Here is a 27,813-nt window from a genome sequence, read left to right as displayed (position 1 = left end):
AGGCCGTGCTTAGGCCGCTCGCTCGGTCTCTCGGTCTCTCAAGGCTCGCTGCGGCCGAGCCTTTCCCGCCGCTTTTCCCGCCGCCTTTCCGGCCCCTCCCTCACGGCCGCCGGCCCCGCCCCCTGCCGCGGGACCCCGTTAACCCCGCCCCCGCCGCGGGACCGCCCATTGGCTCCGCCCCGTAACTCCGCCCCCGGCGGGCGGGGCCGCGGGGCCGCGCACGGGCACGGCGCGGGCGCCATGTTGGAGCGTCGCTGAGCGCGGGGTCTTGCTGAGAGCGCGGCCCGGTCTGCGCGGGACTGGGGCGGGGGAGCCGCGCGGAGCCGCGGGGGAATCGCCCGGGCGGATCATGGACGTCGAGAGGCTGCAGGAGGCGCTGAAAGGTGGCGGCGAGGCTGGCGGCGGGGACTGGGGGAGCGGTGTCGCCGCGCGGAGGGGAAGACCGAGGTCCCTCAGACCCTATGGGGGGAGCGCCCCTCGCTGAGGGCGACGGGTCCCCGCGCTGTGGGGAGGGGGCTGCTCGCTGGGGGGGTCCCGCGGAGTGGGGAGAGCCCGGGGATCGTTGCGGGGCAGTGGAGGGCAGAGCCCCCATCTCCCTACCCAACGACCCTCGGGGCTGCGTGAGGGGGATCGGTGACTCTCGGGTCTCCCCGGCTGCCGCCCTGGACTCCCCGCTCTGGCCGCCCCTTCTCCCTCCTTCCTCCCCTTCCCCCGCATCCCGGCCCCTTCCCCCGCATGCCGGCCCAGCCCGGACCTGTCCCCTTCTCCCTCCCCAGCCCTCTCTGTTCTCGGCTCAGCTTGAGGAAATCGGTCTCTTTCTGTGCCGTAGCTGCTCAGAAGAAGTTGCAAATCAACTTTTGCTACTCTGGTGCGTGCGGTTTCTCCGCAGGAAAAATAATAAGTGTTTTTCCCAGGGCTGGGAAGCTGGTGGAGTTGATGGGAACAGCCGGAGCATTGTGAGAACACAACAGTGTTTGTGTGGGAGCTGTACTGATAGTTCAAGCAAATCGCTAATTATTGTGAATTTTTGTTCTGTCCCGTCTTCTTTTACCATTCTTTTTGTGTCGTTCTCATGCCAACAGATTTTGAGAAGAGAGGAAAGAAGGAAGTGTGTCCAATCCTGGATCAGTTTCTTTGTCATGTTGCTAAGACTGGAGAGACGATGTAAGTGTTCTGGTGGTCCTCAGTTGTGACTTAAAACAATGCTTGCATTTTACGTCAATGAGATTCTTTTTGCCTGTAGGTTGCTTCAGCGAGCTGCATAAGCTTTCTTTAGTTCCCATTTAATTTTGTGTGGATTAATTTAGTTTGCTGGTAGTTTAATCCAACGAGGGGAGACTTCTCACACAGGTTTTGCTCTGGGGTGTCTGTCAGGTCCTACTGATCCTGCTCAGCACAATAAAAAACCTGTTGCTTTCCCTGGATTTTTAAGAGAGGTTCAGGTTTTGTGAGTGGCGAGTTGAGCTGCTGTTGCAACGCCCGCTCTGCGCTGTTGTATAACCGTGTTTGCAGGATCTAATCGTGTTCTTCACAGGAAGATCTCAGTCGCTCACATTGTTTCTTTCCGAGCCCTGTGCCCATCCTGTGATTGTGTCCGGCGCTGCTGGTGAATGGGGACGGTCCGGAGGCGCTTTTGCGGCCCGGCTGTGTGGAGCCGCTCGCCGCTGCCGTCGTGTTTCAGCTCGCTGGAGCTTCCCTCGTGCCGCGTTCCCGTTGCTTTCCCGGTGGCTGGCGGAGGGAGCCGCGCTCCTTCCCGGGATCGCTGCCGGTGACTTCCTTGCGGCTCACTATTTGGCAGGAAGGGGAAAGGCTTCCCCGGCCGCGCTGCCGTAGCTGGGCTCACTTTCTGGCGCCCAGGCTGTCTCCTTGTTTTTGAGGCCTAGTGCCAGACTACGGCTCCAGCAGGGGAGATTTGCTTTTGCGAGTGTTTTGTGATCAACCAGGGACCGCGGGGGCTTTGTTTGAGTTTCTAGAGTCCCGCGAACTTGTAAGAGGTTTTGGTGGTTTTCTTTTTTCCTTTTTTCTTTCTTTTTTTTTTTTTTTTTTTGGTAGCTTGCTAGCGCTGCTTGGATTAATGGTTTAGAAAGAAAAACAAGTTCTGAAATGTACTTTGCTCTTTGAATAGAAGGCTCATGCTCAGCAGACATACACAGCTGTAATGCTTCATGTTTTGGTGTAGTGCTTACTATACAGAAAAAACACACCACAATAAGCCCATACTAAAATATGTTTGAAATATTTTTCTGAGATATTTCTTCAGGTTGTTTTTACTGTTTCTGCCCCTATCATGTATATTCCCAAGTAATTTTTAAAAAGTGATTCTATAGTGGCAATTTCTTGGGAAAATTATTTCCTCTCTGATTTTATTTTCATTTAGGAAATCTAGGTTTATTTTTATTATTTTTATTTTATTTTTACAAACTTAAACCTGAACTGGGGTCTGTCATCTGATATACAGATCCTGCCTTCTACGTTTCCAGGGTTTTCTTTTTGTTTTTTTTTGAGATCTGTAGCCCTTGTCAGCCTTCTTAAACCTTTCAGTTGCATTAATTAGTTTTTTAAAAGGTTTGGATGTGAACATCAGAAGTGCCTAATATAATCTGGAGGTAGGCGTGGAAATACTGCTTTATAATACTAAATTTGCTTCAGATTATCTACCAAAGTCTGTATTTGTTCATCAAACACGTGTTATGTATGTGTTATGTATGAAAATATCAGGGAAAAAATGAGTAAAAGTTAAAATCTCCTGGGGATCACTCATATGAAGATTGCTAACGTGCCTTTTAAGAACTTAATGTACTTTTAAGCTGGTACAGCTTGACAAGTACAAGTCTTCTGGAATAGGCAGATCTATGCAAATTTAAAATGCATTAGATAGTCTTTATTTTCACTTATGTAAAAATAACTTTTTGTAATAGAATCTAAACCAGTAGATACTTTGGAATGAGAAGATAAAATACTAGTTTGCTGTGACATTTGTTAGGATTTTTACAAAGTTCAGAGTATAGCTTAAAAAAACCCAAGCAGCGAGGATGGTTTAGTCAGGGGTAATTACACCCGTGGTTTGCAGACTTGATTATTGAACAACAATGGATCTTACTCAGTCACAGCCTGTTCCTAATGTAGCAAACAAAAAGTACTGAGGCAAATCAGGACAAGTGAAATGTGAAATATTTTTGTGTTCAGTTGTTAGTTCTAGGAGAGTTACGTGGTCTTCATGGGGGTTCTGTCAGCTTTTTAACTTCATCATGAGTACTACTTTTTAGGGGAGAAACTGCAGTCTGCATCCTGGGGTACATGCTCTCATCCTCGTGTTTCCAGACACAGTTGCAGCAGATCTTGGTGACTCAGTAAAATTAGTTTGAAAAGGTAGTAATGAAGTAAATGGAAGTGATGTTTTAGGTTCTCCTCAAAGCTTGATCACACACAGCTCACCCCACAGATGGAAAGCACGGGCTCAGGTAAGGTCGCCGGGTGCCTCCCTGCCCCCACTTGTTCCAAAGTGCTTATTCATCTGAGGGAGCTGGGAACAGGTAGGTGCAGGTTTAGCTGAGGCTCTGATCTCCCTGGGATTTCTCTGGCAGCAGCCTTGCCCGGCGCAGCCCGTGGGTCACTGTTCCCCTCGGGCTGTTGAGCTGCTTCTGCGGCTCCTTAGGAACCTGGGGCAGGAACTTCTCACAGTCCTGACTCTTCGGGACAAGGCTCAGTTCACTGATCCATGTCCTGGTGCCTGGTACTTCCAACTGCAGTGTGGTGAAGGGGAGGAACAAAGGGTGAGAGGTGGTAAAGCCACCACTGCAGCTCTGATAAGGCTCTTAGTATCTTCATTGTAATTAGAGGTCTTTTTCACTTACGAGGGAGGTGTGGAACAAAAACATTGCTAATTTTGGTTCTATTATCACTGAAAGCTTAGGTGTGTTATCAGTGCTGTGCAGTAAAGTCCTGATCATACAATGATGTGCATTCACTTCATCTTTTTGAAGTTGAAGTTTTCCTCTTGTGCAGAGTTAACCATTCACTTAATTGCTGGTGAGATTATGGCCTACATTTACAGAAGCCAGTCTAAACTTCCTTTATTAGAGGTGACAGAAGCAAAAGTCTGATTGCTTGGCTACTGTGAAATATTTTTGTTTCTCAACAGTTGCCATGGTAAGACTTAGCCTTAGGTGAAATATAATATAAAGTTTGTTGTTCAACCTTTTTAAAGTTATCTTGAATCTTAGGAATTTTTTTTTGTCTTTTCAGTGGAGTAACATACTCCTCAATTAACCTGACTTTTTACTGAGATACTAATGTGGAATTTCCTTTGTGAGACCAAGTGCAGTCAGGGAAGTTTGTTATGACCTCCTTGTCTCTAGTTTGTTACAGATCAGTGTGACTCGCAACACTGAGGCAAGTGAAGAGGGAGGAAATTTGTTAGTCCTAGTACTTAGCTGTATCTGAAAGACCTCTAGAAACAAGATGAGTTTTTGTGTCCTTTTTTTGTAAGAAATCCACTTATCTATTTTTTCTGAAGTAGAAAGAGCTTTTAGAGATGGGATGAAAATCAGAGCATTGCAGTACTAGAAGTAAATTGCAACGGTGACATTTTTTTTCTTGTTTCTGAAGAATTCTTAAAAATAGCTGTGAAGATCACTTCTCAATTGTGATCTTGTGTCCTGTATTTGAAATGTTTTCTCTTACCTCTTAGGAAGTTCTCTTGGGTTTAGAGTCACTCTGCCCCTTCAACAGCAAAAATGTTTTAAAACCATTTATTTAAGTACTTCACCAAGAAAATCCAATGTGTTGGACTGGAAAGGAAAACTAGATTTCTCTAAAGTGGAAAATAAAACTTAGAAAACTAAAGCAATCAAACATTTTATGTTGGTTTTTTAATGCATTTCCCCCACTCCTGCCCTGGGGCAGGGAACCTATAAAGTGCAGTTTTAATGGCTTACTGTAGTGGAAAGTATAATGCAGAAGCTTACTGCCAGTGAAGGAATCTAGAAAGTAGTGAAGTACCAAAATCTGGAGCAATACAGTTCATAGGCAGAAGTGATGAATTGTAAAATCCTTCTAGGCCTGAGTAGAGAGCACTGCCCAGGATGTGATGCACTTACACTGGTTCCTCCCCTTGGTGCAGCTTAAACAGCCATTAAAATGCATTCTGCTTTTATTTCTTCCTGTAGTGAAATGCTTTTGGAAGCTCTGAAATGTTTATTTGAACCTCACCTGAGCCTGAAAACAGAAATTGTTCCTTTGCATGTTTCCTGGAGGGCCAGCATAAGTGGCTTTTGCAGAGTTTCTTGAGTCAGGTTTGATTCATGGGATTGTAGGGCAAATCTGGACATCAGTACTGTCATCGTAGACTAGTTGGAAGTGACTTGTGGATCCAGGCAGACTCTGTGCTCAAGGAGAGCTAATTCCAGAGTTAAATAAAATTGATTAGGGCTTTGTGCAGCATTTCTGAAAATCTCCAGCCATGGCAATTCCACAGGCTCGCTTTGGCTCCCTGTTTCACCGCTTAACCGTGTGCGCTGGGAAGAGCGTTTCCCTTGGAGCGTCCTGGGCCCAGTCCCTCTCAGGAGGGAGTCTGTTTCCATCTCCCTGGATGCAGTTAGCCCTTCCCTGGTGGCAGTGAGCAGCTGGATTCCCCCAGCAGAGCCCGTGTTCGAGGCAGCCGCGCAGCCTCGGTCACGGCGCAGGGGGTGCCCTGCTGCGGGCTCCGAGCCCCGGCGTTCGGAGCTGGGTGTGGCTGGACTTTGGATCGCGGCACCGCAGGCGCTGCAGCGCAGCCCGAGCTGCGCCGGGGCTGCAGCTTTGCTCAGGTTGAACCACAGCGTTCTCTGGTCCTCCCTCCTCGGCAGTCAGTCAGGTGGATCAGGGATGATTTGCCTTTGGTAAATTACATAACTGTAAATGTAAGTTACATAACCGCAGTGCCACCGAAGATAATGGCAAAAATACTTTTGACCTTTTGATGCTGTTTCATGTACTTTATGTGGCAGTGAACTTTTTTCTTATTACACTTTTAAGCTTTTTTGAATCAGTTTAACTTTCCTATTAGTTTATTATGGCAGTGAAATAGTTTGTAGGAGAGCTAAATGAAGATACAGTAGCCATGAATTCCTACAAGAACAAGTTTGCATCTCAGTTTAAGTGTTTTAACTATGTACTGGGAAGGCTTGTATAATATCCTTTCTCTTGTTACAAATGTATAGGTTTTTTTTAGCCATATGTTCTCTGGCTTATTTCACATGCTGAAATTTAAATCTATTTTTTTCCCTTAACTATGTTCTCCTCTTTTTTTCAACGAGCAGTTGTCTTGCTCGACATGTGTGTTCTAGCTTTTTTTCTGATTTGGATTTGGAGACAACTTTCTTTCTAGAAATCTTAATGCCTATTTGGGGACTGTAATTCCTTATGATTTTTTTTAAAGCATGAAATAAAAAAATTCTCAAGTTTCTGCTGTAATAAGCACGATCGTATTTTTCTGGAAGAAGTTTCTGTGTGCCTTTGATAGTGTAAGCCCATTCCATTTCCATGTTCTCAGTAAAGCAAGAGATGTGAGTACACTTCCTTGCATTGTTGTCCACTGTTACTCCTCACTAACTCCATTCCATTCAGCATCTGGAATTACCCCCTACTAATTCCCATTCCACTGGCACTGTTTTCTGTTTCATAATCCACTGATGTCTCGAAAGGAGAGGAATCTTTGGTCAAAAAGCCTGCTGATGTACCTTTGTTAACACTAATTTAGCTTCCTTGCTCTTTTACCTCTATTATAAACAAAAATTTCTGTATGTGTGAATGGTGAGGCCGCAGTGCTTGAGAGCAGTCAGTGGTGATATCAATGAAATCACTTGCTGCTTTGGGAAACACACACTGTTGTAGTGTTTTATTTTAAGTGCTGCCACTTCATATCTGTTGGGAGTGGAGTTTACAGTATAAAGGTCAGACTTCAGCTGCCATTATAAAATGTGTGTGATCAACTGAGCCTAATAAACATTAGTCTCTCTATGGAACACACGTGTACGGAAAGGCAAAAAGCAAGCTCTTATTGCAGCACTGAGGTTTTTGGGGTGATTGGACTGTTTTAATCACCAATGTAGCTCTTTGCACTTTCAGATTTGCAGTGTTAGTGTGGCTTCCTTCCCTGTTGCTATACACAGTTTGTTCTTGTAAGCACATTTCCTGATGATCTTTTTGGCAGCCAGTCCACGTCACTTTGCACAGAAACGCCCCCACCATGCGTTCTCTGGTGGTTAATAAAGTTGCATGTGTTTCTGAGGATCACTTTTACTTGTATTCTGTGCTCATCCTTCTCCTCAAGCTCACTTCTCTGCCTTGCTTGATAGGATTTGTTGTCACCCTCAGAGTTTCTCTTGGTTTGTACCTTCACCTTTCAGTGATGTTGCTGTAGTGGCTGCCTCAGTGTGACCTCTGATATTTTCCAGTGGGCCTCAGATCTCTGTTCTGTGGGGGCTGTGCTTGTCAGTATTTCATCTGCAGGACTTTCCCAGGCATTTGGGTACTGTTAACTCTATATTACACTTCTCAGTGGCAAGGATGTTTTTCCATTTTGACTTCGTAGTTGGTGAGCCTCGATCCCTCTTCCTGTCTGAAGCCTTTGGCAGGGTTTGTGCCTGATGGCACCTGGGGGGAAGGAACAAGGCAATAGTGCACACAGAAGGAGGGGTACAGAGCAGTCTGGTTGACTTGGGGAAAGTGGATTATCAGTTTATGGATAAACCAGACTGATGCTGCTGTTCCACAAAGCTGATACATGTCTTGCAGGTCTCAGCTTTAGAAATAAAGCTACTTGAAGACAATGACAAAATTTCCACGATGGCAATACCTGGTGGTGCTTGGCTTGGAAGTGGCAGGGGAGTGTGATGATGCACAAATACCTAATGCCTGTGGATTAGGTCAGTGAGGTAGGGACACCTTGTCATCCCAAGCTTGGCATGTGTCAGCTGCACTGCCTTGTGGAGAAGCCAATTGGGTGGCTTTTGTTTCTGGTTTTGGAAGGAATCAGTAACAAGTGCAATTTCCTTGACCCCAGTAGAACTGCTGTGAGACCTGGGGGAGCCCTGTGGTTTTTTTGGGACACTGGCAAGCACAGGGACTCACTGCAACAGGGATCCAGGAGGAGCTGCACAGGGTGCGTTTTCCTAATCTGGTTTCCCAGCTTTGTTGCTTGATACAATAAACATCTGATCATATTATGTCAGTGTGGCCTGAAGCTCCTGTGAGGTGACCAGCTCCTCTAACAGTGACAGCCACACTGGCCAGAGGAGCTGCAGCAGTTCTTGTGTGGATTTGGTTATTCTGGGCAAACTGCTGATACCTGAAGCCACATTGGTGTCCTGTATTTCTTTCTACTCTGCTACAAGGAAGTTCATTTTTGAATGAAGAATGTTGTAATCTTGTATTTTTTTTGTTCTGTGGTCAGTTTTTGACTTTAAAATAAAAGAAAATGAAAGGTGCTTGAGTTTGGTTTTAGATAGCTGTATTCACAAATGTACTTCTTAGAAAATTTTGGCCTGAAATTTTGTTTCTGTTCTGTGGGACAGCTATATTCTGTTAGAGTCAGCTGAATATTTATCAGCAGAGATTAGAATTAGTCCCTTGATGATTACAGATAGTGCTTTAATGTCTTCTTCAGCTGCTTGTTTCCATAACTAAGTCTTAATCTTTGTTGTTCCTGGCAAGAGCAGTAGTCATTTGCAAGCAGCAGAGGTGAACGCTCTCACTACTGGAGTAGATGTGGTTCTAATGTCTGACAGTTTCCCTGGTTCTGGAATGAGCTCACTGCTCCCAAGGAGAGCAAAGACTGGATTTAGGCTGACAACAATCAGCTAGTGAAAATGGAAAAACACCTCCTGTGCTTGTGGGAAATACCAGTTTTTCCTCCTTTGAACTCTTCAATATATTTTTAATTAAAGTGAAAGGTAACATGAGGTAAAACCCTGCTGAAGATAAAATGTGAGAGTGTTTAATTTTACATGAGTTATCAGGTGAAAGGGAACAGGACGCTCCCCCAGGACGAGTGCTTTGCCAGTGTTTTCCCAGCAGGAGCACGCTGCAGCGAGGCACGGTGTTCCAGGAAATTCACCCTACCTGGAGCACCCCAACTTTTAAATTGATTGCTCATTTGGAAACACTCAGAAAGGATCTAGCGCTTGCTTAAGGCTTTGATTTGATGTTGGGTTGAGGCGTTTGTCTGCTTGCCAGAAGCCAGTCTCCATTGGTGTACAGGGGATTTTGCAGTGTAGATCTGTTGTCATTGTTTGGAATTCCCCGTGTTAATGGTGAAAATAGCAGCAGCGTGCAAAATCATGACACTGAAATGAATTGCATCAAAATACTGTTAAACCTGGAAAAATAGGTTTAAAATACAAGGAATATTTGACACAAGAGTGGAATTAGGTGAAGTATGTTCTTTTACTTGATAAATAAGTGCTACTGCTTAAAGAAATGGCTTAGCTCCCTACTAGTCACATCACCCATCTTACTCAGCCTTATCTGCAGCATTAATTTTGTGGTTAGATCAGTGATCTGCCTCACCTCCCTGTGTGTGGGATCACAGGAGCGTGTGGGAGCAGCAGAGCAGGCTTGCCCCTTCTGGTGTAGACCAAGGATGAGGTTGGGTGTCTGGTGGGCCAGCACCCTCCTGCTCTGCCCTGGGATGGGATCCCTGTGGGAGCCTCAGCATGGCTCATCTCCCTGTTACTGGGAGTTCAGTGCTGCAGCTTTTTATCCCAGAAATGCTCAGTGGTGTTTTCTGAAAAAGTTGAAAGCACACCTGTTTAAGAAGCAATCTGTTTATATCATAAATCATGAAATAGTAATTCCTGTATAAAAACTAACATGTGAAATGGCAACAAGTTTGGGGTTTTCATTTGCTGGTCTGAAAATGCTGGGAATTGCGTTTTACAGGCACTTCTTAAAATTTTTAGCTTGTGCACCCTTTCTGTATAATTGTGTATGTTCAGGTATCCTTGTTTACAGCCACTGAAGAGATCTCAAATTTGGGTGTGCTGGATAAGGTTAGGATTGATACAAAACTGAAAAGGTGGAGGGAGTAGAACAGAGCCACCGGAGAGAAGAGCTGAGCGTGGCCTCGGTGTCACTCTGCAGGCCTGAACTCCATGGGTTCCCTGGGCTGCTGGAGAGGATCCCTGGGTGCTGCTCCGAGGGAGGGGACAGCACTGCCCGGGGGACAGCACTGCCCGGGGGACAGCACGGCCCCGGGCAGCTCCTGGCGCTGCCTCCCCGCTGCTGCTCTCGGCGCAGCCGGGGGAGGGGAGCCGCTGGGGCTGCTCATGCCTGCCGTGAGCTCTGTGCTCCCTGCTGGCTGACACGGGCCACGCATCCAGGCTGTGGAAGAGCGTGCTGGAAAGTTTGCTGCCTTGCCAGGGGTTTGAATTGGGTATATGATTGCTGAGTGCACTTCATTTTCTCTGCCTTTTTGCTTTCCAAATAGTTCTGGAGATCCCGTTGATTGACCAGAATAGCAAAGGAATTAACTTGTTGTGGATGGAAGTTTAATTTTGCCTTTGACAGCCTGGGGAAATTACTGGGTCTTAGAGTATATCTTCATTTCCTATGAGCTCTAGAACAAGACACAAAAGAAAAGAAACACTTACTAAAGTTGGCAGGTTACTTCACTTCAAAACACCTGTTTCCTACTAGCAGGTCTCTCTGGGAGCATCATGTAAGTCAGCAAAAACTGGGGGGGCAAAGGTAATACCAGTGACTGACATCTCTTGTTCCATGTTATGTGACTCCCTCAGTGATTGTCCTCTGGTTCTTTCCTTCTGTGTTCTGAGGACATTGCCTTAAAATCAGTTTAGCTGGACATTAAATGTTTGCATCCTAAATATACTAATTTGGTGGGGGTATTTTTGTTTTGTGGTGTTTGTTTGTTTGATTGATTTAAATTTCTGCTTGTCAGAGAGCCAATAGTAGGAGAAGTGTGGAGAGGGAAGCATTTCCTTTTATTAAGTTCTGATATTTCTTTTATGGCCTGTTCAATGAACAGAATCAATAGTAGATCCACTTTGTTTTCATTTTATGTTCTGTGTGGTGTTCAGCATCTCTCCAAAACAGATGGCATCCTCTTAAAATTTAAATCAAGCAATTTTCTAATGAACTTAAACACTGTGAAATCTGAAGACAGACATCCCACCAGGACTCCTGGGACTCTTCATGTTTTAAGTACATAGCTGGGTCTCTGGAAGCTTAACATCTCTTCAGTATAATGTTTTTCTTAATTAAACCTCTAATCTTTAAGGCAATTCCAGAAAGATTTATGGAATAATTGCAGTACTTTCATTTCAGGAGTTAGCCTTGTTTCAGGCACTCTGAATTCTTCCTCCAGTTCTTTGGTCAATTTTAGGTTTTGTCCTGCTTTGCTTCAGTAGGTCTTAATGGAGTTTGAACTTTAAAATCTGTAGAATTTTAAGGCCATATGCACTCCCCCAGGGTCATGTCTGATGTTTTATGTCAGTTTTTTAAAAGGGACATGAGTAAATCAGTGGGGTTGTCTTCTGCACTCCTGGAGACCTGGCAGCCCAGCCTCCCCGTCGTGTCCAAGTCGTGTGCTGGTGTGGGGATGCACTGTTACAGCAAAGCCTTGCAGTGCTAAATACCTGAGAGGGAACTGTAGAATTTGTTCAACATGGATAGTTTTCCTTTAAAAATAGTAGGGATTTTTATCTTTGTCAGGTCTTGCCCAAACAACTTCATTAAATATTTCAGGCTTTTTACTCTACTCATTGACACCTTATCTCCCAAAGTGACTGTAACAAGTGGCAAAAGAATCAAGTATAAAACCTTGTGCAGCGGTCAGAAGAAAACACCAGTTAATTCTCTGACACACAATAGTGCAGATATTGAGCTGGTTCTCCTCCTCCTCAGTAACCATTGTGGTAGGAGAGAAAAACAGCTTTCCCAGTTTCTCCAGGACAAGCATTTTGCATAAGCAGGAGATAAGGGCATGGGGGGATGTCTTTTACACTCTGGGAATGATATGATTAGATTATTTCCATGTAAAATGCAATTTTGTTTGGATATGCATGTTTGGAAGGATGAATCCTATGCAAATCATGTTAGCAGTGATACAGTCATTCCTTGCAAGCAACTTTGTGCTACTAATTCTTTGAAATCAAAGCATTGCATCAGATTTTGCCCTGCTTTCTGTCTGAGGTGGCCTGTTCCCTGCTGAGGATGCTGTTCATCACGTAGAATCGGTGCATTTCTAAACTTGGTTGATGTTGCTTGGCAAATTCTGTTGATCTGTAGTAATGGATTAGTTCCAAGAGCAAATCATGTAATTTAAGTACAGGTGTGAAATAGATTGATTGCTTTTATTAGAGAACAGAGCTGTTTAGGATTGTGTTCTCCCATGACTCTGCTCTGTCACTATTAGATTGTGTCTAAATTAATCTCTCTCTTGTTGTTGTTGTTTTTATTATTCTTCCCTGTGCAGGGGAGATATTTTTGCTGCTTCATCAACTCTCAGTGACTCAATGTCTTAGTTACTGTTTCACTGTTCTGACTGTGGAGTTCCCCATCCCTCCTTTGAGGCTTTCCTCTTAGAGTTTAAGTTTCTTGTTTTCACCTGCTAATTTTGATCCCATTCTGAGGTTTTGTTAGTTATGTGTGGGATTTTTTGAAAAAATAACATTATTAGTGATTTTTTTGCCTAGGCTATCATTTCATTTAATCCCTACTGGCTCATTTCATGTCTCATGTCTTCCCTCACCCTTTCCTTTTGTCACCTTTTCTCTCTAATTATATGTAAATCTTCTCAAAACTTGCTGATGTTCTTTGTGGGATTGGCTGTTTGGTCAGGTGCTGTCTGCTTTCCTGATTGACTTGGAAAACACAGCTGAGTGTCTTCCAGCACTGAAACCTTTTCCATCCATTTTTCTCTTATGTTTCTAATGTTCAATGAAATTGCAAGCTCAGGGACTGCACTGGGGTGCAGTATTAGGGTGTTAAACATCTTCTCATACCTAAAAGCACATGTATAAAATGTATAAGTAATAGCATGTATAAAATGTTTAAGTAAGGTGGAAAGACTGAATTTGTTGGACTCTGTGTGAGCTTCCATGCTCTCATTTGTTGCTTGACTTTTAAAGGTGCTTTTTAAAAAACAATTGAATTTTTGAGTTAAACTACCAACATTTGTGTCTGCCCAGGGGAAATTTGAAATGGTGGATACAAGCTGTAGCTCTTCAGTGCTGTGATTGACTGCTCCTCTTCAGCCATTCCTTTGCCTTTGACTTTTTTTTTTTCTTGTTAGGGGCTTTTTACTTGAAATCACTTTCTTCCTCTTGGTTTTTTGTATGCCAGAACAAATCATTTAGGTTGATAAAGGGGAGGGTGGTGCAGGGGCTGGTGGGAGGGAAGCAGAGGACTCAAGCTGCGCCAAGGGAGATACAGGCTGGAATTAAGGAAGAAGTTTTTCACAGAAAGAGTGGTCAAATACTGGAATCATCTGCCCAGGGAGGTGGTGGAGTCACCATCCCTGGATGTGTTTAAAAAAAGCCTGGATGTGGCACTGGGTGCCATGATCTATTTGAGGTGTTAGAACATGGGTTGGACTCGATGATCTTAAAGGTCTCTTCCGACCTAAAAATTCTGTGATTCTGTGATTCTTATGATAAGCTGGCATTTTTTCCTAAATTATTTGGAGCATGTGTGGAACTGCAGGCTCATTATCCCGGGAGAGATGTTTGTACAGGTACATTTACACAGGGTGACCCAGATATTGTAGTGAAAGGTGCCTTCAAGTACAGAAAATGTATATAACTACAAAGCCATCGCTCTCTAAAATGAAAGTACACCGAACCAAAACATTTTGGGATCAGCTAATTTTTTCAAGTATTATTTTTGAAGGTGTTGTTTCAGATCATGCAGCGCTCTCAGTAACTTTTCTCTTTGAGTGGCTCTAAAAGCTCTCAAAGTCGCTGATGCAAATTCCCAAGCTAGTGTAGTAGACAGGAAGAGAATGGTTTGGAAGAAAAGGCTGATTATGTGCAACGCTGAGTGGGAAGAGCAAGTATTTATAAACAAGCCTGCTCTGAAAAAAAGTATGAACAGTATTTTCTCCATGGAATTTCTTCAATTTGTTATTCTTACAGAAGTTATCTTGTTTATCAGTTATTTTCCAGTGTATAAAACTTAATGAGCTTGTACATAAAGCAGAGAGTAGAAAACATTTCTTTTGCTTCTATTTGGCTCTTGATTTAACTACAGAAGGTATTGACCAAACTTTTCTCTTGGTTTTGGGTTCTCATATTGTGTAACAAAGCAGAGAAAATAGAGGTCTTTCTCAGGAAGCTTATGATACATGGAATATTTTTCTTTTCTTAGAAAACAGATATTTGGCACTTGTTTGTCTCTTCTGTTGTCTGTATTTCTAAGCAACCAGTCTTTCCATGAATGGGGATAACTTGAAATTTCTAGAGTGTAGATAAAGATTGCTTTGATAGCTAACAGGATATGTGACTTCTAATCTTAATTTTGTACTGCCAAGCAGCTCGAGCCATTGTTCTGAAGGAACTGGTTTTCTCTGTGCATGAGACACATGAGTTTGTAAAGTTCAGCTGATGTCAACTTGTACGTGTCATTTTCATAGACTGGTAAAACAGGAAAGGTGACTTGGCCCTTGTGACACTCACTTTTGATCACTTCCACTAAGTAAATGGGAACTGAGAAAATCTTACTGTCCCTGCAGAAATCGTTTTGGTTCTTTTGGTCAGAAATGAGTTCATTATTTTAACAGCACTGATGTCAGGAGATGCAGAGGACAGCTGTGTTTATTGTTTGAATTGCTGCTCTGTCTGAGATTACACTGAGTGGAACAGAGGCCTTTGAGCAGTTCAGCTGTCCTGCTGCTGCTACTGCAGCCCGAGCAGCAGGGAATCCAGCAATGCTGGGAAAAACTGCTGGAGAGACACAGTGGGCTCTGAGCCCCTTCTGCTGTGCTTACACAGCCTCTAGCAGCAGCTTGTTGGGTTGCTTTCAGCTGCTGTTGCTCTCTCTGGGCTGGCCGGGGTCACCCTGTGATTGCAGGGTGAGTTTATCCTCAAAGCCTGCTGCCTCTGCGTGTACCTGTCCTGTGTTACCTGGACAGCAGCCATTTAGCAAGTGGTTTGGAATGCAGGTTGAAAGACGCTTTCTGTGTCAGTAGTTCAGTGTGTTGCAGGTGTAAGTTTTTAGCCTTTTATAATGAGACAAACTCTAATTAAAATGTGTAGTTTAAAGTCCAAGTGAAAGTTTCTCAACTTCTCAATTGGGCACAATGTTACAATCTTTGTTCTCTGTAGTTGCAGCCTTGTAAAGGAGCTGGTGGGTGCTGCTTCCATGCAGTAGATTGCTACTTTAAACCTCATGTTGTTGATTTATTTCTAACACTGGTGGGTTAATAGTCTGTGAAAAGATAACTGTTACTGTTTAGCAAGAAATAAGTAACAATGAAAACAAAGAATGGCTCAAGTTTAAAAGTGTGGAAATATACCCGAATGGGGTTGTCAAAGAATGTTTAGAATAATAGTGGAATCCCCTTTCATGAGGCAAGTAATGGGATGCTCTTGGGATGCTCTGTGGGGAGTAATCCCACACTGTCATGGGGCTGTTTACTGTGGTTGTGGTTTGTTGATGTATTAAATCTGTGATTTGTTACTAGCACTTGGTTTCATGGTGGTAACACTGCAGAATTGTACAGCTTTTTAGTTTAACATTTGCAGTAGCAATGCCTGATAGTGCACATTGGGACATTGGAGTATTCTGCTTTGGATGTAGAATGCTGATTGGAGACAATCCAACTAGACTCAGTACTGCTCTTTAATCAATGCCATTCCCTTTTGGGACCTTGATGTTTATTTATTTATTACATTTTTTTATTATTCACCAAGTCCCATGATCCCTCCTGTTGTGAGGTGCCTAAAGGTCTCTTGTGAAGGAAAACAGGTTTGCTTTCCTCTTTGGAATTCCCCTAGTCTTGCAAAATTTATCATTCCCGGTGAAAGACAGGGGCTTTGTGTTTGGTTCTCTATAGATAAACCTGAGCTGTGTTTCCCCGCTTTTCATCTCATAATTATTTCTTTGAGACAAAGGAGAAAATTAAGGCAAAGATGACGTGGCCCTGCTTTCCTGGTGCAAGCAGGCTGAGAGAGCTTCCTCGGCCCATGGTTTGGGATTTGGTGGTGCTGGTGCTGGAGAAACAAACATCACCAGCCGTGGTTCACAGCACAGACAGCTGGGCCAGCCCCACCGAAGGACAGCTGCTGTGTGGGGTCAGAAATAGGCAGGGCTGTAGAGAGAGAGAGCCTTTGGCTAAGTAGTTTTCTGTGTAGTTTAATATTGCTTTGAGCAGGAGCTGAAGGGCTGTCCAGGGGCTCACATTTTACACTTGTTTGCTTTGAGCCTGCTCCTGCCAGATCGTGTGTGTTACAGATAAATGTCAAAGATCATTTTCTCTCTTTATTGTTGGTTTGTTATTCCCCGTTTCTTCTTTTTCTCCGTGCTGGAGCTGTGCAAGCTCCTCCATCAGGAATAGAAACAAATCGATCCTGAACTAAATCAGTTGCTGCTTTCACGTGGCTCCCCGTGCTGCTCGGGCATGCACATCCCAGGGAGGCCCTGGATGTGTCCTGTGGCTGCCATGGGTGGGGAGGGGCTGCCTCAGCACTTGTCTGTTGTACCCAGCGAGAGGGACCTGTTTGCTTGAAATTGTCAAAATCTACAATTTTATAAGTGAGGAAACTTGACGCTGTAAGGCAGGAGGTAATGTGGAACCATCCTAATAGCTTACTGCTGTGGGAATGTTTATTGGGAGTCAAAGTTGTTTTGCTCAGTTGTTTGCCAGCAAGTGCCAACTGTGATACAGAAAATACTTGCCTTTTTGAGAAAAAAAGGTGCCATGAAATGTTTTCAAGGTGTGTGGAGTCACAAAAGGCCTTTGGTAAGGTTTTAAGTGAGGGGAGCAGAGAATATACAGACAGAGGGGAGCTGTCTATAGTTGCTCTATGGATTCCAGACTTGAAAAACTGTGTGGTTTGGTGTGGTGGTTTTTTTTTGGTGTGGGTTTTTGTGGTTTTTTGTTGGTTGGGTTTATTTGTTTGTTTGTTTCCCCTTCCACCTCTAATGAGCTCAGTGAAAACTGTAGGCTCCCTTGACATTGTATAGACACGTGTATATTTCAGGTTTAGGTTTGCCTTGTCAGTGGATATTGCTTCTTTAGGGAAATGGCTTCCCCTGCTGTTAGTGGCAGTTGATTTGTGTCCCATTGTTCCCGTGTAATTGTTGAAATAGTTCCCGTGCTTTAAATTCAGGAAGGAAAACAGCGCTGCATTACTGGGCTCGTTTATCTCAGGGCTGCCATACCAGGGTGAAGGTTGTTGTGCAAACATCAACTTGCACTGTTGTTCTTTGGGTTTAGGACTAACTTGCCTGTGTCTCAATGCTTGTGTTTTATGCAGGGTTCAGTGGTCTCAGTTTAAAGGCTATTTTATTTTCAAACTGGAGAAAGTCATGGATGATTTCAGAACCTCGGCTCCTGAACCAAGAGGGCCCCCCAATCCAAACGTGGAATATATTCCCTTTGAAGAGATGAAAGAAAGAATCCTGAAAATTGTTACTGGATTTAATGGGTATGTATCCTTTGTTTTCTAAAATCAGGATAGCAAACGTATTTCCCCTGTTTTTAACACACTAGTTTGTACTGTCTCTGTGACTGTTCATTTTGCTTCCTCGAATAGATGAGCAAAAGCAAATATGCACCTTGGAAGTACATTACAGTAGTTTCTGAACTTTATTTTTGTGTCACTGAATGAAAAGTGTGACACGTGGCATGCTGTGCTGTCATTCACTTTGTTTTTCAATATGTAGTTAGTTTTTAAACAGTGCAGTTCAAAGAAGTATCATATTACTGGGTGCATTTAAGGGATTAAATAGACAGTAAAGTCAGATTTGTTTTAGTGCATTTTGAAATACCAAATGGCAAGAGGTCTTCTGGTGTTCAGTTCCTGATTGTTTTGTGGCAGTTCAGTGGCTTTTGAAGAAATCATGCTGTGAGAAGCAGGGTGTGACCAGGAGGCAAAGGTGTGCCTGGGTTGGAATTACTAAATTATGCCAGATTCAAATTTATAGCTGAAGTGATACTGATGAGGGACATTGGGTGTTTGATCTGTGGATGACAGTGTCCTAGATTGAAATGTATCTGTGCCCTTTGCTGGTTTCCTGATTTTGGAAGTTTTTGTTTCCTTTCAAATAAAGCTCCCGATGTTTTTATCTTATTTGGTGTGTCCTTTTTACTAGCTTGCCTGGTATTTTTGTTGTTAAACTGGATTACATACTTGCCCTAAGCTGAGTCATCCTGCTTGTGGTGCTCAGTGCTTGTTAAGAGACTTTCAGCATTTTTGTCAGCTTCTTGATAAATGGGCATGTTCTACATCTCGCCTTCCTGATACTCTGAAATTTCAGGTTCAGAGGCACTGCTGACATGTCCTTAGTACTGTATTTGATGCTGTATTTATCATTTACACTGTCATTGTTCCATGCTGCTTCATTTATTTCCAGTTTAGGAATCTTAAGTTGGATCTCCTCTTCCCCCCACAATTGCTCTCATGTAGGACACTTCCAAGAATGTGAAATTCAGCTTGTTCTCAGCTCCCCAATATTTATACCGGGCTGCTTCACTGCAGGAATTTAAAAACAAACCTATCCTTTATGCTCAAGTCTGCCTCTCTCCCGCCTCCCCCAGCTTTTTGTTCATGCTTCGTTGCCCACAAAATGGGTAATGTTCTCCCGGGGACAGCTAATGAATGGGCTGCTGTTATCTGCTGTTGTTCCCAAGTGCACCGAACAAACCTCTGGATGAGAGTCTGCAGCTTAGGCCGTGCCTGTGCTATTTTCAGCCTTGGCTGTAACACTTCAGGGTGCTCAGCTTCCTCATACTTTGCAGTGAAACTCCCCGGCTTTGAGGAAGCAAACTGCATCCATTAGTTACCTCAAAGGAGATAATGCCCGGGGATGTTTCAGGATCTGGGATTGCAGAGTGCTTCATTTAGTAAATCCTGTAACCCCCCACAGGGAGGATGTGATTGTAAAAGCTGAATCATGTGGAGATCTGTCCAAAAATTGCAGCAGCAGGTTTTGGGTTGTGTGATTGGTATATCCACTCTTCTTTAGAGCTGTGGGTGTCATTTCAGGGTACCAGGGCAGACAAGGAACCTACTTGATGTCACTTTATTATTGGGACATTTTTGTTAGTGTTTAAGAGAGAGGGAAGGAGTTCATTCGAAGTGACAAATTTGTAAAAACTTTTCATTTGAGTCGAAGAAGTAACACATTAATAACCCCTGTTTTGGGGTCTTTCTAGCAGACGTGCCTTTTAAAGAAAGCACTAACTGGCTGTTTTAACCTGTCTGTATCTTATTTTACATGGTGTCTGCACAGGTCTGTAGAGCCAGATTCTCTTTTTAACTCTTAAAATTGCTTTGGAGTAGGAACTTCTGCCATTTTAAAAATCTTTTTATCCTTTGTTAGTGAAACAAGGAAGTTCCAAGTTCTAAGTTATTGGGGATCTCTGATGACAGAGAAGTTTTCACAGCATGAATAAAATAGATCATAATCCAAATTTCATTGATGGGTTGGTTTTTTGCTACAATTTAATATAAGTTGAAGCTGTTATAGCTGTATATAAGTTAAAGTTATAGCTGTTATATGTTCCCAGATCCCTCTTCAATCCTGTCCAAATGAATTTTTGGTTTGTTATTCACTCTGGACCGTAGTGCTGGAAGGGCAGTTTGGAGTGTGTTGGTATAGAATTTTAAATGATTACCTTAAGTTGGCAGATCAAGACTATTCATGCAGCTCATGTGCTGAACTAATTAAATTTCTGAGTATTTATAATCAGTTCTCATAGTGCTCACAAACTTTACATTGGGGTTCCTTTATAGATTTACACCAATTTAAATTGCTTCTGTTTGAAAATCACCTTGTTGAGCTATTTTAAAACAAGAGTTTTTTCACCAGAGAGAATTTCTGAGGTGAAGTTAACTTTGGCTTTTGTCAACTAAAAGCATTTGTCAATGTTGAAGGAGTTCTGTGCAGAGGGATGATTGTGTGACACCGGGTGCCATCTGCTGCTCAATGCACGAAGTTCACTTTGCTGGGAACAATTTGGAGGGAAATGAGTTGGCTTTTGCCTTTTTCTTTTTAATTTGTTATAACTGAGAGTAAAAAATAACCACAGCTTTACAGCTTTTCCTTCTGGAGTTAGTTGCAGGCTGCACCTTTCTTGAATTTTCTGTCCTAGCTGGGGAATTAGCACTGCATTGATGTTCCAAAACACTTCGTGTCACACCAGGGGACCAGTTAAAAGTACAGCTAAACCCAGATTAGCCAGGTACTGATTCCCCAGGATGTCTTACAGGTCTGGCTGATGGAGAATAATTTAAAAATCTGTATGGTTTTGTTTCTGTTGAATAAATGGATTTTTTTGAATGGACTGTCTATTCTATTAAAAAAATAGCAAAATATCTTCAATTATGAATTTCCAACCCAAAACCAAAATGACCATCACAAGAAATAGTAAGATCAATTTAATATTTTATCTGTATGGAAAGATTAACAGATTGAGTAAATTCTTTGTGACTTAAAAGAAGGCACTGTGCGGAATCTGAATATTGTGAGTATGGACTTGATCTTTAAGGTCTCTTCTAAGCTTGATGATTTTATGAAGAATTTGGGTGTCAAAGGTTGCTGGTTGACCAACGAAGAGCAAGGGAAGGGAAATTAATAATGCCAGAACTGTTGTCAAGCTTAAGAGCCTTCATGTAATGAACTGAATTAGAAGGAACGCTTGTTCCTGTGGTTTTTCTGGTTTGTTGAGGATTAGGACTTCCTCAGTCACATAATGTACAGGCAGTTCTGGAAAACATAATTAAATTGTTGATACTTAGTCACTCTCTGAGTACTACTGGCTTTTAGTTAAAGTGGAGTGTCATGTGGGATGATGAATGGGAGCTGTGCTGACCTCTGCACTGAGCTGGTGGAGATCTGGGCATCTCTAATGAGGCTTTTTAGCTAACGAGCAGAGCTGGAGATCCATGCTGTGTTAGCTCATGACACAGGCTGGAGATACCACGTACTGACTTGCTCAGAAAATAATAAATATGGAATGTGGACAAAAATTTACAGTTTAGGGATATGAACACACACACACATCAGTCTGGATTGAAGCTGCTCTGGATTTGGTGTCAGTTGTATTCCCAACCATGAAATGGTTCATAAATATTGGATTGTACCAATTATTATTCTTAGATAACTTTTAAATGCTTATGGCTTCAACTTCCAATAGTTAACTGTAAAAATGCATGGTTCTCCATAATTTTACTGAAGTATTTGTTAAAATGTGACATGGAACTTGGATTGAAAGTGTGACACCTCAGGTAACTGGGAATTGTTTGTGAAGTGTTGCTTGTCTGAAAGGTCAGTTTCTCATTTCATCAGGTATGAAACTGAGTACAGAATGGTCAAAACCAAAAATGTGTTTATGTGGTTCCTATAGCTTATTCATCACTTATTAATATTATTATTATTACTTATTTTTACTGATCTGTTCCATGATAGATAAGTACATTGTCCAGTTGTAGCAAAATAGATTATTTGTAACAGCTAAAGTATAATGGTTCTACTAGTTCCAACATTTACTGCTTTTTCTGTAACTGTTTTTTGTAAAACCTGAAATAAACTACAAGTTGAGACTTTTTTAGCTCTCTAGTGTGTATGACTCAAATTTGTTTTGAATCCCTTACAATTTCTGTTTTGTGTATTGGAATAGTGCAATCAGAAAGTTTACTGTTGATGATCCGATTTCCTTTTCATTGTGTAAATGAATCCTGTGAGCTGTGGGATGATGTGTTTGGGATTCTACTTGGGTTTTGTGGTGGTGAGCACAGGAAACAGCTTTGTATGAGATAGGGGAAAACAAAGCCTTGAGGTGCCACCCAGTATTGCTCATGGTAACAAATTTCAGTCCTGGTTTTATTCCACCTTTTCAGGGGGAGAAAGTGATAATGTTGTTGCTTCCTAACAGTTGTACTTGCTAAAATAAAATTAAATTGTTACCAATCTATTTCATTGCAGCATCCCCTTCACTATCCAGCGACTCTGTGAGTTGCTGACAGATCCTAGGAGGAATTACACAGGAACTGACAAATTTCTAAGAGGTGTGGAAAAGGTATGTATTTCTGTGAGAGAGAACACAGCTCCACATCACAGCCACCCCTTTATAACTTCCCAGCTGCTCCCGAAGGTCTGCTGCTTTCACTGGGGCTCAGAGCCAGAGTACACCTAATGGCTGCTCTTAAATGTCTGAGTTTGTTTCATACCTTTCAGCAGCAGAAAGTACTTTTAAAATAACTGCAGACAGAAATTAATCTCAGGGCTGCAACTGCTGCGTTTCCCAATCACTGTGCAGTACTCCAGCTGTAGTTTGTGGGGGGTGGCAGTTTTTGTGTGGAGTCCTTGTTAGAAATGATCAGATGAAATACCCTGAATCTTTTGATCAGGAATTTCCTCCCTCATTTGGTTTCAGAGTAGATCCAGAGGTGAAGAAGAAGGGAGGCCCCTTCCCTCCAGTGTGTTTTGTTTCAGTGTTTAAATCCTGTGGTGTAGCAGTGCCTTCAGAAGAGCACACGGGTGTCTTAACTGGCAGTTTACAGCTTGAGTCAGAACGTGGGATCCTTCAGCAGCCAGGAAAAGACTTTGAGAATGTGCTTCCACAGTAGGATGCTTCAGCATTTCTGAATGCTTTGTTCTCCAGAGACCCCTCAGTTAGAAATTACACTCAGGCCTAATGTAGGCTCAATGTGCTGGACAGTAACAAACTTAATAAAATCCTGAATTTTGGTGTAATTATGGCCTGAGCTCATAAGAGGGAGCAGAGGTATTTTAACAGATAGGACCAAAATCCTGTAACTCTTAGAAGTTCTGGGATGTTGTCAAGAGCTGAAGCTTCTGTTTCTGAACTCCTGATGTGTTTGTTGTTTGTATATTGCAGAATGTCATGGTTGTCAGCTGTGTATATCCATCTTCAGAGTGAGTATAATCCTCTTTTCCATGAAACTTCAAGCTTGTGTTGGTAACAGGGAGGATGCATGTGTGTGTCTGATGTCTCTCTCTTGCTGTCAGTAGTTGTATCTAAAAGCCAGACATGCAGAGTTCAGCTTTTGTTATCAACAGTTCAATCAGCAGCAGTGTCTGCAAGTGTAATAATTTGGGAATAAATAAAAAGCCCTTGGGACTGACAGTGGACGCTTTGTAAGATTGGGATTGGGAAATTCTGTGCAAACAAGCTTAAAGTGATTTTAAGTTCCTTTATTCATAACATTTTGTTGTTGTTTTGTTTGTTAGGAAAAATAATTCCAGCAGTTTAAATCGGATGAATGGTGTTATGTTCCCCGGGAATTCACCAGGGTACTCTGACAGGTGAGTTTAGCTCCAGGGGTTCACTGCTACTGGACCAAAGCAGTGGAATTCTGGGAATAAGCACCCTTAAAAATGAGGTGTGACATGGGATACTGGGGAATGGGGATAGAGGAAGCATGAGCATGTGTGCCATGTTCTCTGGATTTTCATCTCTCTAACCTCATTGTTAAGAATTTTAAAATTTTTTTTATCAAATCTGCACGTTGCAGGCGAGGAATGTTCTATTCAACATAAAACAGCAAAGCCCTTTATCTATTTGGGTATTTTTTTTGTTGATCTTTTAAAGGAATGGTATAACTGCTTTCTGCCAGGTAGGAACAAATGACTTTGCTGAAAAGCTGGGTTAACTTTCCGTTATTATTATTTTTAAAGATCGAATGTAAACGGCCCTGGGACCCCCAGACCCGTGAGTCGGACGAAGGTTTCCTTGTCAGCTCCCATGACAACCAACGGTTTGCCAGACAGCACAGAGCATAAAGAGCCCAGCTTGCAGCAAACAGAGGAGAAGAAACACAGGTTTGTCAGGAGCAGTGTGCTTGAAGCTCAGGTTTTTTATTTATGTTTTAAAAACAGTGTAAAAAGACTGATCCTCTAAGGGATGCGTAATAGAGACTTGAATCAGGAGTGATGACTTTGAGGTTTTGTTATGTAGTAAGTGGAGCAAATTCTATTGTTACCACTTAATGTGTTTAAATCAAAGGAGTTGCTACTTTTTTCTTAAAGTGTGACAAGATACAGAATGTTTGTGTTCAATAAAAGCTACATCTGGTTTTGTTGCTTGTAGTGAATCACCAGCGTCTGAATCAGAAGGTGCTCAGAGCAGCCCGGTGAAAAATAAGCACTCTGAGGATGATCCTGCAGAAGCAGAAGGACATGAGGTAAAAAGACTTAAATTTGACAAGGAAGGGGAAGCCAGAGATGCATCAAACCAAACTGCCTCCAGTGAAGTCTCTTCAGGCATGGGGGAAGAGACAGAAGCATCCTCTACATCTCAGGATAAAGAAAAAGATGCTTCCTGTGCCAGACAGCACTGTACAGAGGAAGAGGAGGAAGGTATTTCAGATTTCACTGTCTCCTTTTACTTCCAAGGAGTTGGGATTTTCTCTGCTGTGGGATGGCTGAAGGTCTCCAGTTGTGCTTAAAGAAGAGCTGCTTGTTCGTGCTTCAATTTTACATAATTCAGCAATTCTGTCATTTCTTTTTCCTTGGCTCAATTTGAAACTTACACAAGGGTACTTAAAATCTTCTGAGGTCATGAATTAGATCAGGGTGCACCAAGAATCAAGAATCCCTGTGTTAGGCTATTATCAGGTGTTCTCATCGTTTCTCCAGAATGGGGATGGGTGATAGCTCTGTTTGGCTGTCTTTATTAATTATGGAATTTATTTAAATACAGATGCAAATTCATGTTCTTCCATGAGGAGGCTGAGCAACAGCATCTCCACATCCTATTAGAACAGTAAAAATTATATCACTGTAGGGCAGGCTCTGTACCTAAGTTAAAAAAAGTAAATAACTGCAGTTAAGAGACTAATCTATTTTTTACATATTCTTCAAAGTTTCCTATGAATTATTTTTTGTGGCTCATGTATTTGTACGCTGTTCCTGTAGATCATGATGGCTGTACACCTGAAACAGCCATGATTTCACAATTTCCAAAAAAATGCTTCTAAAAGTGTTGTAGCAAGTGTAGAAAGCAAGTGTTGAGGGTGTGGGGAAGCCAGCAAAAGTTACTTCTTAAACTTTGTCTTCATCCGGTGAAACTTAATTAAGTTAAGCTACCTGTTAAATAAAATAACTTTTTTAATTGTATGTTGGGATAGTTTGGATATTCTGGCGAAGCTGGCTCTGACTCTTTACCTCTTCTAATAAAATTGGGATTTGCCTGTTCTTCCTGTCCTCGGCTGTGCTGTGGAAGTTCTGCTCAGCATAGCTTGGAGTGGAAAGTAGCATGAGCAGGGTATGTTAATCCCTTGGTAACACTGTGCTTTTTGTTCCTAGAGTCCTTCATGTCTCCCAGAAACGTTGGTCCGGACAGAAAAGATCAAAACAAAGACAGTGACTCCTCGAGTGTGGCTGAAGAGAGCTCTGAGGAGAACAATCCCATGGAGGAGTCTGAGCAGCCACGGGCAGAGAAGGATTTACACTCTGACAGTGACACCAGTGCATCTGCCACCAGTGCGGCTGGCTGCAGTGACACAGAAGAGCTGGGCTCCTATGCTAGTGAAACTCCAGAAAGCTCCTCAGAGACCCCGATGGAAAACAGTGATGAAGCCACAGAAGCTGCAGATGAACCTATGGAGCAAGACTAATTTAAATAAACTTAGAGGCAGTATTTTCCATAAGGCTCCGGTTTTACACTGTATAAATAATTTTATGTAATAAAGTGGACCTTTAGTTTTACAAAAAGAAGCAGGTTGTAAAATAAACTTCTCCATGGATCGAACCTTGAAAGAGTTGTACATGATAAGAACTGTGAATACCAGCTCCTTCAGGTCCTGCTTACCGCTGAACTTTCGTTTGGTCAAATCAGTGGTTTGTGTATAGTTTTTTTTATTTAGAATAAAAGTTTTTAAACTGGAAGGTAATTATAATTTTGACAACTTTTTTGGAGATCACCACACCTAGTTGTATGTAAGCAAGAAAGCTTTTTGTCTTGTCTTTTTCTGACAGCTCTAGCAGTTACTTCATATTTTGGTTACAGTTTCAACATTTGACGTGTGAAATTCGGGGTTTCAGGCTGGTTTCCGGATTTTTATTTCAATACACACCAAGAAACCTTCTGTTGTGTGTTTCAAATGTGTTCCATTTCACACACACATCTCCACACAGCATGCACACCTCCGTGTACCCTCGCTGTTCTAAGGGGGAAAGGGTATATTTTTCTGTTTCTATAAGAGATAAATACAGCAAATACTTTTTCTATAGGAAAAGACTGAGTTCACCTCTCAAGGCACTTTGCTTTGCCTCTGGAAAAACAAAACACATGAAATCTGGCCCATATGAAACCCTGAAAATACTAACATTGTTGAAAACACCAGAGTCAACACATTCCAAGAGAACTGTTCCAATGACAACATTTTTGTATACTTCTGAGGTGCCTGAGTGAAAGGAGTTCATTTATTTATGAGAAAATGTGCTTTATGTTGAGAACGTTGTAATCAAAACATTAGCTTAAACTTTTGTAGAAGAAATGTTTGAAAATAAAACACCTTGGAAGAAATGAGCAGGTATTGGCCTTTTTGAGTGCTTCTTGTGAATATTGTAGAGAAGTCTCAGAGTTCCTCCAAGGTTTGCAGGTGGCATCGGGCTGATCACACCATGGATGGGAAGGATGGAGATGTGACCCTGGTCATGTTCCTGAGCTACGAGGGTTAGGGGTGCAGAGGAATCACCACGATTTGTATAACATTTTGGAAGTGAACGAAATATTTTTGAACATGCTACTTTGACAGCCAGTGTTACATTTTTTTCAAACCAGCTCAAAGCACAAGCTACTGCTTTAAACTCAATATTTTCCAGTTCCCATATTTAAAGACATGCAAGCTGCAACCTCCCAGTCACAATTACTGGCTGCCAAATTTATACCTGTTTCTTCAACTGTACCTTTTTGATATTTAGAATTTTTAAATTTCTGTAAAGTAGATTTTTTGTAGATTGTAATGAGTGCTCACTGCCATTGTGAAACGGTATATAATTGTATAATTTCTGTGTGTAAACTGAATGCTTGGGCTTTCAATACAGTATTCATATAAAGCAATAAATATTAATGTTATGAAATATCTGAGTACATTTTTATCACACTTGTCCCTCCTTGGTTTTAAGTTCATGTACCTGAAGTACAAAAATGACCTCTAAAATGCATGCTGATAGTTTCTTGTACTACATGGTCTGCTTTGTATTGTTTGGGGGAAATTTAGGTTTTGGTTAATACCAGAATTAATTTGGCTCAGTTGGACTGTTTATAAAGTAATTTCTTGCTGATGTTACCTATCAAGTTGTGAGCAGACAGGATTCAGGGAGACGCTTGCAAAAAAAACCAAAAATCTTCTTGATCGAGATCCCCTTGCAGAAGGAAAATTGTACTTTGACTCATTTTCATTGTGCTGAAGGGTTGGATGTGTGTTATCAAATTAAAGACTGAACCAATATATTGAAATTAGGAAAGTTTAAACTATAGTGACATCTTACACTTCTTCTTTTTTTTTAATATTTTGCCAATGAGAAAATTTTAAAATTTCTAAGTTTAGAGATTTCTGAAATTTTCTTTAGATTGTTTATTTGTGACAATATTGTCAATAAACTTGTTCTTTAAGCACC

The 27,813-nt window shown here is 42.2% G+C and overlaps 1 protein-coding gene across 1 annotated transcript; it reads left to right on the top strand.

Annotated features, from left to right (window-relative positions):
• Nucleotides 1-184: 184 nt before the first annotated feature.
• Nucleotides 185-27,813, top strand: PPP4R2 (protein phosphatase 4 regulatory subunit 2). Its single transcript, XM_038149152.1, has 9 exons — nt 185-383; nt 1,083-1,164; nt 17,478-17,648; nt 22,150-22,243; nt 23,066-23,103; nt 23,419-23,493; nt 23,866-24,009; nt 24,278-24,546; nt 25,495-27,813. The coding sequence occupies exons 1-9, from the start codon at nt 350-352 to the stop codon at nt 25,803-25,805; spliced, it is 1,218 nt and encodes a 405-aa protein (XP_038005080.1). The 5' UTR covers nt 185-349; the 3' UTR covers nt 25,806-27,813.

The sequence above is a fragment of the Motacilla alba genome, chromosome 12 (assembly GCF_015832195.1).
Source record: "Motacilla alba alba isolate MOTALB_02 chromosome 12, Motacilla_alba_V1.0_pri, whole genome shotgun sequence".
NCBI classification, from domain to species: domain Eukaryota; kingdom Metazoa; phylum Chordata; class Aves; order Passeriformes; family Motacillidae; genus Motacilla; species Motacilla alba.
The sequence above is the reverse complement of the archived record's forward strand: the minus strand, read 5'-3'. Positions and strand labels throughout refer to the sequence as shown.

Bases quoted from the DNA above. Each gene is read 5' to 3' on its own strand.
- PPP4R2 (XM_038149152.1), top strand. From the start codon at position 350: ATGGACGTCGAGAGGCTGCAGGAGGCGCTGAAAG. The intron at 22,244-23,065 runs GTATGTATTTCT...TGTATATTGCAG, and splicing joins TTCTAAGAGGTGTGGAAAAG to AATGTCATGGTTGTCAGCTG. The intron at 23,494-23,865 runs GTGAGTTTAGCT...TTATTTTTAAAG, and splicing joins TCACCAGGGTACTCTGACAG to ATCGAATGTAAACGGCCCTG.